This window comes from Podarcis melisellensis, assembly GCF_964234715.1.
Source record: "Podarcis melisellensis genome assembly, chromosome: 16".
NCBI lineage: Eukaryota > Metazoa > Chordata > Lepidosauria > Squamata > Lacertidae > Podarcis > Podarcis melisellensis.
This window is the reverse complement of record NC_138533.1, coordinates 26,422,000-26,440,249: the sequence shown is the minus strand read 5'-3', so window position 1 is coordinate 26,440,249 and position 18,250 is coordinate 26,422,000. Positions and strand designations below refer to the sequence as shown.

The window sequence follows — 18,250 nt, the reverse complement described above, 5'->3', positions numbered from 1 at the left end:
TTAAAGGGATTTCTTTGTTTTATAGCAATGCCTTTATTTAAATTTTCAGTGATATACAAGACCTGGAAAGTATCAGATTGGGAAATGCATGGCTAGTTGTTAAAATATCAGTAGATCTGCAAGTAAATCTTATGCAAGCCATTCCAGGGTAAGCTGCTGTGAAATGTTTCTAGGCAAGTGTATGTTCTGGAATAACTGAAGATACAGCCTGAGGAAAACTTAAGCAGCAGGCAAATCAAGAACTCTTCCAGCATGGTGGTACTGGAGGCTGGCAACCAACGCGGGTGACATTCTAGTATTAGCTGGTGTACTAAACCCACCTTGCATATGTTTCCTAAGGAAAACAGCCAGCCACTGATGAAGCCCACAGAGCCTCCTGGCAATTCTCTGCCTTCCTGGCGAATGCATCAAATCTTCCACTGCAGTCTCACTTCTGTTTTGGGAGTTTCCCTAGAAACAACATCAGTGTTGCTCTGAATAGATGCAAGTGTCTTGTTTGCAGAAGTCCAGGATGCCTGAAAACCAAAATGGGATATATCTAAGTTATGCCACTAGGCAGGTGTGTGTGTGTGTGTGTGTGTGTGTGTGTGCACCCGCTGTGATTTTCTGAGAGTCAAACAAGCTCAGAATGTAGCTTCCTCAGAATCTCAAAATTGCTTTCTGTAAAACATGTTTTCAGCCCTTAACAGCTGCAAGAATGTGTTTGGACAGCTGCTGAAATCTTTTTAGCAAAGCCAGACAATGGTCTGAAATCTGTATATCTTTGGGTTGAAGCAAGGGGCTCTGTGCCCTTTATGGTTCCTACCCTAACCCATTACAATAACCAAGCAAAATACAATTTGCAGGGGTGTTATGTGGGGTTGTTGTGCTATAATTGCATTATGTTTTTATATACTGTAATTCCCCCCCCCAAAAAAAAACCTCATAAAGGGTGGATAAGGAATTCAATTAATGATGATGATAATAACTATCATTTATCAGAAATTGCCTAGCATCAACTGATTTGAGCATAATTTGCACCATCTTGCTGACACTTAACCTGTGCATAGCACATCCAGACTACTCAAATAATTTTGCAGGCATGGATTCTATTATGTTTCATTGGTCTTACACAGTTCAACTTAATGTCTGTCAGACATTCAATAACCTGAGAGTTCTCCAACAATTTTGCATATCATGCATTCTATTACTAGATCCTGTAGAAGCTCTCCAGCAAGGGGATCAGTATTCTTGCCCTCATAAGCATGTCAAGTACAATGCAGTAGAGGGCAAGTGGGGTGCACAACTTGGACCCTGCCATATGTCTCCTTCCAGGTAAGCCCACCTTACCTGCAGGTGTGCAGTTGAAAACAGACTCTGCAAGCTGGAAGAAGGGCTCCCCAAGGATTGTCTCATAGTCCAGGTGGCTTGTAGGAATGAGCTGCCGAGTGGCATCTTTAAAGAGCAGGTCACTTTCACCGTACGCCTTTGATTGAAAGAGCTGAAAGGTCAAGCCTACGCTTTGTTCCTAAAAAAAGAGAAAGGTGAAGCTGTGGAAACGCGAGTACAAGCAAAGCCAATATAGAGCGCTTTAATATATTTTCTGTCTGGTTATGGACTGTACAGATTGCTTCACCCATTTCCCTCTCTATAGTCTGCTAGGAATCATCTCTCTAATTTTGACTCATTGTTTTCCAAAAGCATGGCCTTTATTTTCCTCAAGGGGCAGCAATTGTAATTGGATGTCCAGCAGTGGCGGGTGGGCATGTAATTCCCCCCCCCATCCCCCAGATCATGTTCCCAATTAAAATCACACCACCAAAGGAGGCCACAGAATATTCTTAGGATGCAGAGTTGTTTTTCCACTTGCAGCTTAAAGCCAAACAGCAATAACTGGGTGTTACTTAAACCATCCACGGCTGGAAGCTCTCACAAATGTTTAAGCTCTTATCGTTCAGTGCGACACGTTCAAACTGACCTGTGACTTCACCAGGAAGTCATAGACCTTTGCTACAGTTACGGGGCGTGTCACAACTATATTGGGAGGGACAAGTCCCAGGTTGCAGACTTTCCATTCTGTCACATTTGCACGGCTGCCATCGAGGCACAGGAGTTCAAGGTCACTTGGAGAACATCCTTTTGCCCAGCCTGAGCTATCCAGGTCTGCGAAGGAGCAAAAACAAAGTTCTTCATGAGATCCATTTGCTTTGTAAATAAGATCCAGATATCTGTCATTGAACTATTGATCATTTTAAAGATCTCTTACGGTATCTTAAGAATTAATAGAACAAAAGAATACAGTACAATTGTTTTTTTATGCAGGTGTTAAGTTCCAAGAGTTCCGATATTCTCAGAAACAAAAATACAGTAGTACTAGTTCATTCTTACGACGTTAGATTAGATAGGCTATTTAACTGGTGATAACATCTGGAGGGAGGTTAAGTTGAAAATTCCATTTGACACCTTACTGGAATCTTAAAAGATTGAAAGACTCATCTTACACTGAATATTCTGGAGCAGGTTATGGTGTTCTAAAAAAGCCACATCACCAAAACTTCTTCCACTGGGATCACCAAAGAGGCATCTGGAAGAAGAGTGGTCCAAATCCAGCAAAAGTTAGTCACGTGAATGGCTTAAAACACAGTCAGATCATTCCCCCCCATTGTGTTGCAAGCTGCATTTACAGTGTTTTTTACATGGACGTGCCCCTTATGAGTGAGGGGCGGTGGAGAAATTTGGCTCAATTTGCATTTTGATACTAATCTGCCTGATTCTCACTTCCAAAGATGATACATGAACCAAAATGTAGCTATTCTTAGAAATTTGCACTTCTCCAAATATAAAGTGTGTACATAAGTGTATATATTAATGAAAATAACCTGTACAAATGCATTACATTATGTAATACTGCTTGCAAAATGTATGTGTTAGGTAAACCTACAACATACAAATATGTGTCTGTTAGGAGAAAATAGCACTAAAATGCTGATTATTTTTCATGAGGACTTAAAAAAAATACATCGCAGACTGGTGGGGAAAGTGACAAACTGAATTTAAGATTGAGGAAAAATGAGAAACAGAGAGAAGCCAAAATTTGCAGATTTCTCCATTCCTCCTCTGAGCATGACTTAGTAGTCTGATAAAACCCACTATTTAACTTAGTGTGTAATGACTGCCACCAAGGAATTTAGAGTTTGGCAGCAGTCAGTCATTGGTTTTTTTAAAATATAATTTTAATTAAATGTTTCCTTCAGTTACAAAATCCTTTGTCTCTTTTTTCTTTTTTTATGATAAATTTTTATTGATATTATACATATATACATATAAACGTATGCAAAATCCAACATTAAGGTTACACATAATATATCCACTCCATAAATCATAAATACAATTATTTTAGGCTCTGCTGAGCCTTGGACTTCCCTCCACTCCTTTGGTAAGTATCAGATAGACTCTATAGGCACGTATTTTATCTCTTTTAGATAATAACCCATTGCTGTTAGAGTTATTCCAGTCCCGCCAGTGTCTTTTATACTTTGATTCCAATATACGTCCAATATTTAACCCAATTGTCTTGAAATTTCTGTTCATCTTGATCTCTTATTCTTCCCTTTATTCTCGCGAGCTCGGCATAATTTGTCAATTTAACCTGCCAGTCACTTATATTAGGTATAGCCTCCGTTTTCCAATTTTGTGCTAACATGATTCTTGCGGCTGTTGTGGCATATAGGAATAGTACCTATTTTTTAATTTCTTTACCCATCATTCCTAGCAGAAAAGCTTCAGGTTTTTTGGGAAAGGTGTATTAAATTTTTTTTTAAAGTTCATTGTAAATCAATTCCCAAAATCCTTTCACTTTGCTGCATAACCACCACATATGGTAGAAATCACCATCTACCTCTCCACATTTCCAACATCTTTTATTCTTTAACCTGTAGATCTTAGCCAGTTTCACTGGTGTGTGGTACCACCTATATATCATTTTCCACATGTTTTCCCTTTGTCTCTTTTTTCAGGCAGCAGTCTTTTCTACAAATCAGTTGCATTAACCTTATAATGTATACAGCAGTCATTTTTAAGCAATCTCCTTCGACTCACCTGAGGGCACCCAGGTTTCCATAGTAGAGTTCGTTGTGATTGGCTGCACACCTGGATGACCCCCTTCCTCCCTCCGCCTCCTTTTGCCCAATGCAGACTTTGCAAAGGTTCCCATCACCTCCTGGCATGCACCCCTTCCAGAAGAAATCCTCGTAAGCTTTCAGTGGGGAGAGAAGGGCCAGTAGTTAAACTCGCAGTGGAACAGTGGTTAAAAGCAGTGGAGGAAATTATTCCCTGATGACCGAAGAAAACTAAGGAACAGGATAGCTAATTTTACTCAGCTTGCTGTTGCTTGTGCAGAAAACTTTTAAAAGCAAAACTAAACAGTTGGTTGTTTATATTTATTTCTCTTTCAGCAGCCAGGTATCATTTGCTTTTCTAAACGCTTGTGTGATGCTTCCCCTGCTCTTTCGGTCCATATGAGTTTTGCTAACTTGAACATTTTGGCTGAACTGATTGTCTAAATCAGAACTTCCAAACCAAGGTATTGTTCTGCAAATCAGCCATAAAAAAAAGTTTGTGTCTGTTGCAGCAGTGAAAAGCAGCCAAGGAGAGAGTCTTCTTTGTATACCTTGTCTGTGCAATGCAGTTTGTACACATGCATAACTTGCCGCACACGTCACCTTGATTTAATTTACACATTAAAATCCTTTTTTTCTGGGGACAGTAAGCTTCTCTCAAAATACATTTGTGCATCGCAAGCTGGATAAATTTGTACCACAAGCCCAGTATTGTCATACTTCAGCAGTATCAATTCCCATCAGCATTCAGGCCCCAGATAGAGAGAGGCATTAATGTGCAGCTTATTTTATTTTCTGTGGACACAGTAGCACAGGGACGGGGAACCTATGGACTTTCAGATGCTGCTGGATCACACCTCCCATCCTCTCTGATGGTTGACCATGTGGCTGATGGAAATCTAACATAATCCTCAGGACCACGTTTTTTCCCCAGCCCACACTGTACCGGGTCGTGAACTCGTTTGAAATATTCAGTAAAGTAGGCCCCATTTCCTGCTGCACATGTTTAAACCAGACGTAGCTAATGTGTTGCCTTCCAGATGATGCTGGACTACAATTCCCATCATCATTGACCATGCTGCCTGCTGGGACTGATGGGAGTTGTAATCCAACAGCATCTGGAAGGTGTTGGCTAGAACAAGTAGGAGGCTTAAATGGAACATAGAAAGGGAAGTGGCCTAGGCTTTTATCCTGATTCAATAAAGATCTAGGACAGGCTTCCCCAACCTTGGCCCTCCAGATGTTTTTGGCCTACAACTCCCATGATCCCCAGCTAGCAGGACCAATGGTCAGGGATGATGGGAATTGTAGTCAGGAGGGCCAAGGTTGAGGAAGCCTGATCTAGCAACACCACCCCCGACACACCCACTCCCACCTTTCCTCTCGAATCAAGTTGTCCCCATTTGTTTTGGAGATTCTGCTGTAATTCTCACCAGAGCTGAGGTTGCAGCTGGCAGTGCCATTCTCCTGAGCCCCCACTGTGTATTGGGCAAGGAGGAGCCACCCTCCTGGGCTGTACACATGGCTGTGGCAGGAGCGCCTCCTCCCCAGATTGTAGATGTTCACATGCTTGGCATTCTTCTTGACAAGGCCCACTGCATAAATTGGAGGAAGAGCTGTGTGGCAACAAGGAGGCATTAGAACATGGCAGCAGGAGCGGATCTACTATGAAATAAAGGAAGCTTAAGCTTCTGGGGCCCCTAATCCTACAGGGGCCCCAGAAGCGACTTTAAAAAGGGAGGGGTCTAGTAGATGCAATTTGCGTTGCACGAAAGCTGGTGGATTCCCCTTCCTTGGAGGTTTTTAAACAGAGTCTGGAAGGCCATCTGTCATGTAAGATCTAGTCTAGATTCCTGCATTGCAGAGGGTTGGATTAGATGACCCTCAGGATCCCATCCACAATTCTATGATTACAGGCACTTCCCTTTACCTGTAAAGTGACCCAGCTTCTCAGTTTCCTCTTCTCCCTGAGCTGAAGTGCATTCTTCTCCTATACACAAAAAGGCATAAGGAAGTGACATCTGAACAAAAGACTCATGCCTTACACCACTTGGTAGGTGCTCAATACTAAACACGGATCTTCTCCAACCTGACCTTCCCCCCATATTTTGGACTACAGCTCACATCAGCCCCAGCCAGCAGTGTCAATGGCTGGGGATGATGGGAATTGTAGTCCAAAACATCTGAAGGTTGTCAGTTTGGGAATTAGATCAATTCATGTCTCCTTTAGGAAAGTGCCTTTATATCAGACACAGGAGCTATCAGTTTTTTTCTCCGAGGGAGAATTCCTCTGGAAACCAGAATCCCAGGATGCTCTAGCTAAGATACCCATGTTGGGAATGCCATGTGAACACTCTGGCCCCAGAACTGAACCTTCAGGCCACATCGCAATATCCATTTGCTCCATTACAAATTCACTGTGGCACTGAGGAACTTGCACCAAGAAGACAGGGGCACAGAAAAAGACCACAGGCGCATTCTTCGTACATGCCTGTTCATTACTCGATGATTGCAGCATCAGCTATTGCCTTGTAAATGATCAGTCACAGAGTAAACACCACTGTGAGCACTGCAATATCACCTGTCAGTGTCAGAAAACAGCAGCACAATACTGACTGTACTATTCAACTACCAGTCATCAAGTGCCAAGTCACAGAGTGATGCACTTCAGTGCATGAGTCAGCAAAGTGCTCTTTTAATTCTTCTGGGTTGCAAGCTTTGCTGAACTGAAAACGAAAGCCATTGGAGTGAGAACTCTGAACTGGATGGCAGTAAAGGCTATAAAGGCGATTCATTCATTTGAGTGGTTTAAAGCTAAGCGTCATTCCAGGATGTTTTAAGGATTTATTTTAACTTTCATTTTATCTTAATACTAAGTACATCTGCTTGTGTTTGTGGCAACAAGACATTTTATGTTTATTGTTTGCAATGACTCTATGGCTATGAGCAAGAAATATTTATCATACCATAACAGATGCGCACACACACATCACATCACCTCACCTCTGCCGTGCACCAGATTAGGCATTTTACACACAACTGACAGTTACGGTTATCTGCAGCAGCTTGCAGACTATTCCCTCTGAATGCTTAGAGGTATTTTTTATGTTTTACTTTTATTGCCACTCTAGTGAAAAACCAATTAAAATGTGTTAGTTTGCTGTGTGTGTTTTTTAAAAAGAGGCAGCTCACCATAACATTCTGCAGCCACAGGAACAAGCGCGCATCTCCCTGCAAAGTAGGCATGTGTGGCGTCCAGTGTAACGGCGTCTGCCTCATTGTTCTGCCCCGTGAAAAAGTGCACAGTTGACAGTCTGACATTGGCATGTTAAAGAAAGCCACCCCCTTCCCTGCAAGCCATGGAGTTCTTGCCAGAATCGAGGCCTTTTCCCAGCCATCGTCTGTCTGGGCTGGGAAACAGGTAGAACCGGAGAAAATATTAGTTTTATTAATTTTACCCCGCCCATCTGGCTGTGTTGTTCCAGTCAATCTGGGCCTTATTGAGATGGGGTTATTTATTTGTATCTTTTGCTTATGTAAAAAGAAAACGCTGCCGGTTTTGCTTCCCAGACTGTGTGCAACTCACCTTGATCAGCTCAATGCAGTTGACCATAGAGTTTGCTTGGACACAGACCAGCGGGTGTGACCTGACATTCAGAGCCCACTCCTCACATTTGCGGAGTTCAGCGTTGCTGATACAACACCAGCGGACCAGGCTGTTGGCCAGGGAGCTCCCTGAGGCAGCAGGAGAAGGTATTGTCATAGGAAGGAGAACAAATTGCATCACCTAGTAACCGAGCTGCTAGTACTTCAGAGATCTGAGGCATAGGCTCACAGAAAGATATTTGCGTAAAATCTGCAGATGCTAATTTATATTATAGAAGCAACTTTAGATGGTGAGCCAGGTGGTTTCCCATCTAGATCACCCCAGATATATACTTTAGTTGATTTGCACCCCAAATCAGTTCAGTTTCCCTTCCATTACAAAAATTCGTAGGCAGTGTGCCCCTGAATAATGTCCAGTGGTTGGGAACTGCAAGTGGAGGAGCACTGCTGTTGCACTCAGGTTTGGCTTTTGGGTGGCCTTTGTGGCAGCTGATTGGCCACTGCAAGGACAGGGTGCTGGGCTATCTGTGCCTCAACTGGCCTGATCCAGCAGGGCTGTCCTTATGTTCTTATTCATTGCCCTCCAAAGCATCTCTAGATGAGATCACATTGAATTAATTTATACTCCTAATTCAGCATCCAGCCCAGTTCTGCCTCTCAATTCAATTAAGCATCCAGAAACACCTGGGACTCCTAGAAAATGATCTGGCCCATACCTCAAGGGCTGACCTCCAGCTACGCTCCTAGTGCTATATAGGATCTTCGGGGCTCTTTGGATCCTATATAGGATCTTTCGGGACTCCCCATGATTTCATGAGGGAGGGAGGCACTCTCTCACCTTCATGGCCCAAGCCCTGCAGCAGAGCAACATAATCCAGGCCAAGAACGTGGCTGATTTCAGCCTCCTCATCAACAAGCTGGAAGTGGTGCGTTGCATCGTGGAAGAGCAGGTTCTTCCCTCTGAATGGCGCAGAGGCAAAAAGCTCGAATCTGGCCTTCTCTCTTCCCTTCTTTCCAAAGAGGTGCTAAGGACAAGAGCAAGTTTCAGCTAGCCTTGGGCTACCCAGCAGAGGTGGCTATACGATGAAACAAGCCACTGGGACAGCCAACATGGCAACTTCCAGGTATGGCTGGACTGCAATGCCCATCATTCTGGATGACTGGCTATGCTGGCTGCAGCGGATGAGAGGTGGATCGCAACAACATCTGGAGGCAGTATCGGCACATATGATGGGGCAAAGCTATCTTCCCAACACCAGCATCACCGCCACCTCTCTGGATGGGATGGGATTTCAGCAAGGTCAGGGCCATGCAGCTGCACCAGTGGGACTGCTGCTGCCAATCCAGTGCTGCTCCTGGTGCACCCATATAGAGACCCACACCCTCCTTATCATGTCAGTGCCATCCTGGTAAGTAGCAGTGACACCAGTATTGGGTTTTAAAAAAAATTATCTGCCATGACTCACCCAGAAACATACTTCTTTGCTATTTTCTTCCAAATGCTTCAGCATCTCTTTTCTAGTTATTATTTAGCTGATAATATAGTGAGTCAGCAGCAGAATAGTGTGGACATGATTGCAACACCCTACGAAACTGGCTTGGCACCTACTACAAGCCATTCAATTGGTGAGAGCTTTCACCAGCCTGCCCCCCCCCGATGTTTTGTACCACAACTCCCATCAGCCCCAGCCAGCATGGCAGATTGTTTTTAGGAGCACAAAAACTAGAGCATTCAGTTTCAACACTCAAAACAGCCAGATTTTGTTGTCTGCCAAACACTTTTTAATTTTTTTAAAATGGAATTGTCCTTTTGGCTCTCTCAGTAGCTCTTTGTGTCAACTAGGCCTCGGGCTTGAGCCCTACTGTACCCCTCCTTGTGTTGGCTAAGAAATACCTGAATGATAGTCAGAAACTTCTTGGCGATCTTCTTGAAGTTGTGGCGTGTGACAATGGCCCGTCCTGGCCCTCGGCCCAGATTGCAGGCAGCGTAAGCAGTCATAGGAGCTGTTGACCCATCAGGACACAACAACTCATATTCTTCTTGTTCTGGCTCTGAACAAAGGGAGGGGAAAAGAACAACTGGCATCGAGAGAAGCTGGAGTGAGAGAATTTAACATCGGGCTGCTGTACGACTCCAGGGCAGATGTTAAGATGAGAGTCCCTGAGCAAGAAGTTTACCTGTGGCGTCGGCAGAAGAAGATTGGAAGAAATTTAAAGACTACCTACAGAAATATTGCAAAATTAATGAATGTTAGAATGATGTTGGATAGAAATTAAGTGGTTTCCAGCTGTAATGCTTTAAGGGAATATGAGAGGGGGGGGAAAAGGCTTAGAAACTTAATGGTAGAAAACTTAATGGTAAGGATTTGCTGAACTAACAATTTGAATTGGCAGCAGGGAGGTATGAGGAGGTCCGGGAAACATGTTAAAGGAAAATAAGCAATGGGAAATCTGCATGTTTTTTTAATTATTTTTGTATTTTTGTATTTTTGTTACTATTTTTTATTTTTTTACCTTTATTGTATTATTATTAAAAACCTTAATAAATATTCTATTTAAAAAAAAGAAGTTTACCTGTGGCGTTCATGATGGCCAGGTGATCCAGGAAAGCAACATCTGCCACCCCATTCTTCAAGCACCTGCACACAGATTGAAGTGGCGTTAGCACAGGAGGCCACCCAGCACCTGCTCCAGCCCCACCCGCCTGCACTTCAAGCACAAGTGCAAGGCCACCTGAAGGCCCCATCTGAACCAGAGAAGGGTTCGCCACCGCTGGTCTCACAGAAGTGGTTCTTGTCCTGGATGTAGGATTTCTGTCCTTGGCAAAGGGAGCAGAGCTGCGGAGAGGCGACTCCGATGCCGGGGATGCAACTGGCATTGAAATAACCACCGACAACTGGAGAAATGAGAAGGGGAGACATTCTCATGGAAACGCACTGCTAAAATAACACAGATTCTCCACTCAACCTCTGCATGATCAGAATGTAAGAAGAGCCCATCTCGGTCAGACCCAAGAAGTCCCATCTACTCCAACATTCTGTTCTCAAATAGCCAGCCAGGTGCCTCTGGCTCACAAGCAGAACCTGGGTGCAACAGCAGTGCTCTCTCCCCACTTGTGATTCCCAGCAAATTCAAAGGCATACTGCCTCCAGCAACAGAGGCAGAATGTAGCCCTATCCTCAGATACGCACGCACAGAAATGTACCGACTATGTTGTATTCCTAAGTATGGCTACTTAGAAGTAGACCCCATTGGGACTTCATTCTAGGTACAGGACTGCAGCCTGAGGTTGCAAATCTATAACCATATAAAACAAATCTATAACCTTTGAAGACATTCCATTGAACTCAATGGGGCAAACTTTTGAGCAGACATAATACTGCATGTTAACGCTGTAACCAAACATTTTCAAGAATCAGACCCCAGTCTTCATCTATTTTTTAAATTAGAATTAGGAGTTTAATGTCTCATTGGCAAGGTGATAGTTCATCACCTGGGCTGCAAGTTAAGAATGTAGGTGCTTGTTTCACTTAGGCTACTTTGGGGTCTGGTCTCTTTCTGCAGCGGTGAATGAAAAAGAAATTAATCAATAATATGTTTGCAGCTAACAATGAATGGTAGCTTCTGCTTAATCATTAATTTTTAATTAACTGTAAATTATATTGCACTTTCTTTTCCTATATTGAAGTTTTGGTAAAATGTGGGTTTATTGAAACTTAACTGGTAAAAGACAAGATAATTAGCCAACTAAATTTCTTGAATTGGTTGACAGACTTAATCCTTTTGAAATTAAAGATGCCTCATAATGATCTGGATCAAAAAACAAAAACAGGAAGGGAGCACTTTACCAGGCAACGCAATGACAACAGGTGCTGCCTTTGGGTGTTGTCAAATTGGTTTGCAGCTCTCCCTGAAATAAAGCTCTGGCCAAACAGGATCTAAGAACCTGTCTCAGGATCTCATCACATGTTTATGATTTGTGGGCACAGAAGAGTATGAGAATACATTGTGAGGACACCTTGTGCATGTCATGATCAGCTCTCAGGTGCGGTTTGCTTTTCTTTGACACGTAACATCCTGGGTATCGTGGTGCCTTAAAACAGTTAAGCAGTTTGGTGCACTTGTGGGGTGCCTCAGGGTTCTGTCCTCTCCCCCATGCTTTTCAACATTTACATGCAGCCGCTGGGAGAGATCATCAGGAGGTTTGGGCTGGGTGTTCATCAGTATGCAGATGATACCCAGCTCTACCTCTCTTTTAAATCAGAACCAGTGAGGGCAGTGAAGGTCCTGTGTGAGTGTCTGGAGGCGGTTGGAGGATGGATGGCGGCTAACAGATTGAGGTTGAATCCTGACAAGACAGAAGTACTGTTTCTGGGGGACAGGAGGCGGGCAGGTGTGGAGGATTCCCTGGTCCTGAATGGGGTAACTGTGCCCCTGAAGGACCAGGTGCGCAGCCTGGGAGTCATTTTGGACTCACAGCTGTCCATGGAGGCACAGGTCAAATCTGTGTCCAGGGCAGCTGTTTACCAGCTCCATCTGGTACGTAGGCTGAGACCCTATCTGCCTGCGGACTGTCTCGCCAGAGTGGTGCATGCTCTGGTTATCTCCCGCTTGGACTACTGCAATGCACTCTACGTGGGGCTACCTTTGAAGGTGACTCGGAAACTACAACTAATCCAGAATGCGGCAGCTAGACTGGTGACTGGGAGCGGCCGCCGAGACCATATAACACCGGTCTTGAAAGACCTACATTGGCTCCCAGTATGTTTCCGAGCACAATTCAAAGTGTTGGTGCTGACCTTTAAAGCCCTAAACGGCCTCGGTCCAGTATACCTGAAGGAGCGTCTCCACCCCCATCATTCTGCCCGGACGCTGAGGTCCAGCGCCGAGGGCCTTCTGGCGGTTCCCTCATTGCGAGAAGCAAAGCTACAGGGAACCAGGCAGAGGGCCTTCTCGGTAGTGGCGCCCACCCTGTGGAACGCCCTTCCAGCAGATGTCAAAGCGATAAACAACTACCTGACATTCAGAAGACATCTTAAGGCAGCCCTGTTCAGGGAAGTTTTTAACGTGTGATATTTTACTGTATTTTTGGTTTTTATGGAAGCAGCCCAGAGTGGCTGGGGAGGCCCAGCCAGATGGGCGGGGTATAAATAATAAATTATTATTATTATTATTATTATTATTATTATTATTATTGTTTCAGTAACATGCTCTGACATTTCTCCTGCTCAAACCAGGGGGACTAAAGAGGATGTCATGTGGCAGAAGTGGTCCCAATATAAGTAGAAGGACTTGGGACCTATGGTAGGTGCTCTGCACATTGTCCTTCCCCTCAAATTCCCATGGTTGCAGACCACTGATGCAAGGCTAAGCATCTGATCTTTCACTGTGCACTCACTGTGGCTGAGGGGCTGGTCTTCATCCCATATGAGGTCATTCCTAACCAGAAGGAAGCCCAAAGGGATGTTCCAACCAGAGGTCCACCTGGCTCCATTGTGGCAACTGCGGCTCCCTTTTAGCCTTTGGATATCCAGCGTTCCTCGTCTGGCCACAGCTACAGCAAACACACAGTTACCTAGTGATAAAAAAGTACAGAAGATACAGGAACCATGTTAATGAACACTGAGAGATCTCTGTGTGAACAGAACAGCCTTCCTCAACTGCATGCCCTCCAGTTGTTTTGGATCACAACTTTCATCATAGAGACATGCTGACTGGAGCTGATGGGAGTTGTAGTCCACAACATCAGAAGGGCACCAGGTTGGAAATGGCTATACTACACTAAGCCTTCCTTCGTGTTCTCAGGATTTCCTAGGGAGAAGGAATGAAGGTTGAGCCCATAGGAGCCAACTCCTAGGAGCCGACGGGGCTTTGCCCCACCAATAAAGTATCTGAGGGGGTTGTCCACCCCAGAGCTAATGGGCATTGCCATTCAAATGATTGCGTTCACCACATCATGTGATCGAATACGCAGGGTGGGGCTTGCCTTACCTCCCTCCCCATATTTTACTCAAGTTGGCATCCTGGTTGAGCCAGTTAAGTCTGTGTTATGTTGATATGCTCTCAGTTTATCACAGATCAAAGCAATGTCTGTGTGGAAAAAGCAGGGCCAGTTCTGTTAAAGAAATGTTTACGGTACTTCCAGATGGCAGTTTAATTTACAGTTGGGCTACTGGCACCAGTTTTGTTTCGTAAATTATTGATTTTCTGCTGGAAAGATTAGATCCCAGATTAAGTTGGGGGGCAGGGTATGGACAGACATTTTGATGCCAATGATGTCATGTGGACCCTGAGGAGCATCTATCCCATAATAAAATCCCAGAGCCAAGGGAGCGGGCCTCCCTCCAGAGCACACTGCTTGGAACACTTCCATGACCCTTGACCTCCATTGCCAACCTAGGTACACCAGGGATTGTGCTGACTGAAGGCTTGGCTGGGCAGGCTCTTTACATTTCTGTAGGCTCTGGTCAATTAGCTGGGTGCTGACACCAGCCCTGGGGGTATGGTCACTGACTGACCTTCCATATAGATCTCCTTTGCCACCACAGTCAAGCCATAAAGCTTCACAGCCGAATACACATCTCCAGCATCCAAGGAGACAGCATCAGCTTTGTTCACCTAATTAAGAATGAGAAATAGTATTTAAAACAAGCTTCTGAATATCTTCTGTACAAGTTATTCTAGTCAGGCAGACTTTTCCCAACACTTCCTGGGATTATTGGCTAACATCCTGCCTCTAGTCATGGCAGAATTTCCTCTGGTTAGGATTTAATAAGTACGTATGTAGCAATAAATGGGCTGTAATCTCTCACATATTAAGCATGAAAACCTGCCACAATAATTGCAGTTATTTGCCTGGGGCAACACCGCTTCCACCCTGAACAGATGCTGTGCTCAGCTAGCCCCACAATTAATGTGCGACTCTTCATTCTCACCAGCGGTGGAGCGTGATTGTATGGTGCCCGGTGCATGCGCAGTGAACGGAGCCCCATGTGCACCAGCTCAGCCCTCGCCACTGAAATTGCCAGAGTAATACCATACCTGAGCCACTTTGTGAGGCACAGGGCCCTGCAGCACTTTGCGAGGCGAGGCTCAGAGAAGGTGGCATGAGAAGGACGCCATGTGCCCGTAATAATAATAATAATAATAATTTATTTATACCCCTCCCATCTGGCTGGGTTTCCCCAGCCACTCTGGGCGGCTTCCAACAAAACACTAAAATACAATAACCTATTAAACATTAAAAGCTTCCCTAAACAGGGCTGCCTTTAGATGTCTTCAATCACAGCCTCACCCTTGAGGGTCTGGAATCGAAGAGCACATGGCTGTTGCGCCCTCCTGGAGCAGGGCTGGCTCGGGGGGGGGGAGGGGGAGCGTGAGCAGCACACTGTGCCTGTCAGAAAAATGCACCCGGGGCAATCACACCAGCAGCCCGCCCCCCCACATACCCTTGATTCCCAGCATCAACAACCTGGTGTCCTCAGGATGCTTTGGAATGCAACTCCAATAAGCCTCAGGAGCATACAGCCGTGATGGCTGGGCCTCATGGGATTTGTAGTCCAAAATGCCCAAAAGACACCAGAACCATCAAGCCCACCATTCTGTTCTCACATTGGCTGATCAGATCTCCTAAAGGGAAGCTGACAATAAGGGCGTGAGCGAAACAGCACTCTCCCCTCCTGTGGTTTCCAGGTATTTGAAAGCATTGATGCCTGCTCCGACTGTGGAGGTAGAAGAAATGAATGATTTTGATAACCTCTGGAATTTCTGGGTACTCACTCTGATCTTGTCAATGCAGTCATAGGTGTTGTGAGCTCTGATGCAGGAAACCCTGGCAAAGGCATTGACCGTGGCAGGAGGCAACACTGCCAGAAGCACTTTAGATAGCTCTGAGCACTTCCTTTGCTCCAGGTCAGAAAGGGTGCACCATCGGAACTTCTTTCCTGCAGGAACAGAAAGAGCAGGCAATGTTATGAATAGGGTAGAAACTGAGAAGCTTGAAGTTAAGCAATGAAGAAAGTTGAGGAGCAGACACAGCTGGTCCCTATTTGAAAAACAACAACAAAACATGCTATGCAGTCTGCACATCATTGATGAATGGCAGAGCCATCAGGACAGGATTTGGGGGGAAGAAGTCAATGCCCCACTTGGCAGAATGAGGAGGAGTCCCCACCTCAAAGCCATAGCTGTCAACGTTTCCCATTTTTTTAAGGGAAATTCCCTTATTCCGAATAGGATTCCTTGCAAGAAAAGGGAAAAGTTGACAGCTATGCTCAAAGCAGGAGTACCACATTTTGAAACAAGTCAGGTGATACGCATTGCCTGTAAGGAAGAGGGAGCTGCAAAATAAGGATGGGGAATCCGTCTCCCTCCAGATGTTGTTGGACTCCAACCTACAGCAACCCCTCTCTTTCTAGCTTTGTTCCCAACAACACAGCTTCTCTGCCCCAATGCTACCAAACAAATAATAAATAACAAGAGGAGCACCGGTGCTGGTGGTTGGCACAGCATTCCAATTAAATTAAAAATAAAGCAGAAGACTAGTGTGATGGTGGAGGAGCTTGCTGGCGTTTGCCTCTTAAAAGCAAATTAGCATTGTTCAGGGTGGAGGCTGCTTTTCATCTCCCTCAGTGCCTCCACTCTTACCTGTAGACCTAAGAGCAAGAGCGGTCAGGAGGATGAACACAGTGGCTGCCGCAGCCTTCATGGCCAAAGATGCAAAGCATAAATCCAGTTTGCCTCCACACACTGAAGCCTATGCCTTGCCTCATACCAGGGATTCCAGAGCTATGACCGAAACAAACAAGGGGTCTTGGCACTGCCTTAAATATTTATTTTCGGGTTTGAGGGAGGATTGACAAAAGCGAGAGAGCAGCAGCAGCAGCATCCACTGGATGTAAGGATGATGGGCGGGGAAAGGGGCCCCATTCTTAGGCACAGATGGGAAGTGTTAGCAGGGGTTTGTCAAGAGTTGGCCTGGCGAGTCTGCGAGATACAGAGAATAGATGAGTTATAACATTTTTCAGTCTTCTCACACTGGCAATCTGTCATAGATAGCACTGTGTTGGGCTTTAAGAACCGCATTTCACACTCAACAGAAGCAATTGAATCTTAAATCTCCTTTTGACCTAGCATTCTGAGGATTTTCAAGTGTCAGGAATGGATTTTGAAAAGAGAGAGAGAGAGAGAGAATGTGATCTACCTACCTGCACACCCTCAGTCCCTCAGTTTTTTTATAAAGGTTCAGAGTCCTTCACCTGCATTCTCCAGATACATACATACATAACTTTATCTGTATGCCACGTTTCCACAGTTCAAGACACTTACAATATGAAAAAACACATAACTACAACATAATAAAAGTAGATATAAACAATAAAACATTAAAAAATATACCACGAAACTGAACAATTTCCACATAAATCATATCTTAAATAAAAATACTATAAATCAACCGCAGCAACTGCTTCCCAACCAAAAACATAAACCATGCTTCAGCCCAAGAGTCTGTTCAACAGCTTCAGCTTTTGTAGCTGGAGTCAGTCAGGGCCCTGCCTGCCTAAGCCAGTTGAAAAAAGGCCTGCACTCAGGGATCCTCACAATACATACACACGCACCCTTCCTGGATTGCAGGTGGCTCACCTGAGTTCATAGCAGAGATGAGATCTGAACTAAGTAATTAATAAATCTACCATAAATTAAGGCAATACTTTGATTATTGTTAATATTGTGATGTTTTTACTGTTAGCTTCCCTGAGAGTGTGTGACAGAAAGACTGCTGGTGTGGTGTAATATAGTGGTTAGAACTTTTGCCAACCTGGTGCTTTGTAGATGTTTTAGAATACAACTCTCATCAGCCCCAGGGACATCACTGGGCAGCTATGTTGACTGGGGCTGATGATGTTCAAAACATCTGGAGGGTACGAGATTGGGAAAGGTGATTTACAATGCAATCCTATATACATGTACAAACAAGTCCTGCTATCCAAACACTCACTATACAAAAATTACCTGATCCAAACAGGAGGAATTTGTACCCAAACAAAAATATGCACCGCAGATTCAGATATCCAAACAGCCAGACCTGCATGCATTACTGTAAACAAATAAGAAGCCATACTTTTTTGTCTTTTGCTGTTCCACTGCAACAGATTCACATGGTGGGAGGGAGGGATGGATGAGGAGAGATCAGATAAATAAGAGAGCATTTGTTTGCCTTTTGCAAAGTTTCAGAGGGTTTTCCTGGTTTCGCCCATCATTTTGGAATCAATGGGAAGTGTTGACTCGTTATGCAAACGCTTGCCTGACTTCCCAAGAATGCATTGTGTTTGTATAGCAAGACCTGTCTTTATTAAAAAATGAGTCCCATTGAATTTATTGTGACTTACTACCAGGTAACTGTGTTCATACTACTCCTGCAGCCCCCCCAAAACACATTTTGGAGGGCTGTGCTCCCATGCGAGTCACCTAACTCATGTCAAAGCGAGGCCCCGAAAGACGCGTGCCCCCTTTCCCCCCTCCGTGGCATGTTGGAGGGTATGCAGTGT

At 44.6% G+C, this 18,250-nt stretch overlaps 1 protein-coding gene across 4 annotated transcripts; it reads right to left on the bottom strand.

The window, feature by feature from the left end:
* Window positions 1–16,903, bottom strand: LOC309359518 (ovotransferrin-like). 4 transcript variants are annotated; one of them, XM_081893330.1, is made up of 17 exons: window positions 16,350–16,903; window positions 15,483–15,646; window positions 14,222–14,321; window positions 13,102–13,278; window positions 10,437–10,599; window positions 10,278–10,342; window positions 9,598–9,755; window positions 8,542–8,728; window positions 7,684–7,832; window positions 7,290–7,380; window positions 6,028–6,087; window positions 5,531–5,713; window positions 4,078–4,234; window positions 2,481–2,563; window positions 1,958–2,142; window positions 1,330–1,507; window positions 1–515 (listed from the first exon to the last, which is right to left on the bottom strand). In XM_081893330.1, exons 1-17 carry the CDS (start codon window positions 16,408–16,410, stop codon window positions 463–465), a joined length of 2,214 nt encoding a protein of 737 aa, XP_081749456.1. In that variant the 5' UTR covers window positions 16,411–16,903; the 3' UTR covers window positions 1–462. The 4 variants fall into 4 exon arrangements, with proteins under 4 accessions (XP_081749456.1, XP_081749454.1, XP_081749455.1 ...); XM_081893328.1 differs by lacking the exon at window positions 16,350–16,903 and adding an exon at window positions 15,984–16,214 and having other exon boundaries at window positions 15,483–15,884; XM_081893329.1 differs by lacking the exon at window positions 16,350–16,903 and adding an exon at window positions 15,984–16,214 and having other exon boundaries at window positions 5,531–5,692; window positions 15,483–15,884.
* Window positions 16,904–18,250: the final 1,347 nt, after the last annotated feature.

Coding starts and splice junctions, on each gene's coding strand:
- LOC309359518 (XM_081893328.1), bottom strand. CDS start 15,794: ATGATGTGCAGACTGCATAGCATGTTTTGTTGTTGTTTTTCAAATAGG. Junction 7,833..8,541: donor GCAGGGCTTGGGCCATGAAG/GTGAGAGAGTGC, acceptor CTGCTGCCTCAG/GGAGCTCCCTGGCCAACAGC. Junction 5,714..6,027: donor GAAGCTGGGTCACTTTACAG/GTAAAGGGAAGT, acceptor GTTGCCACACAG/CTCTTCCTCCAATTTATGCA.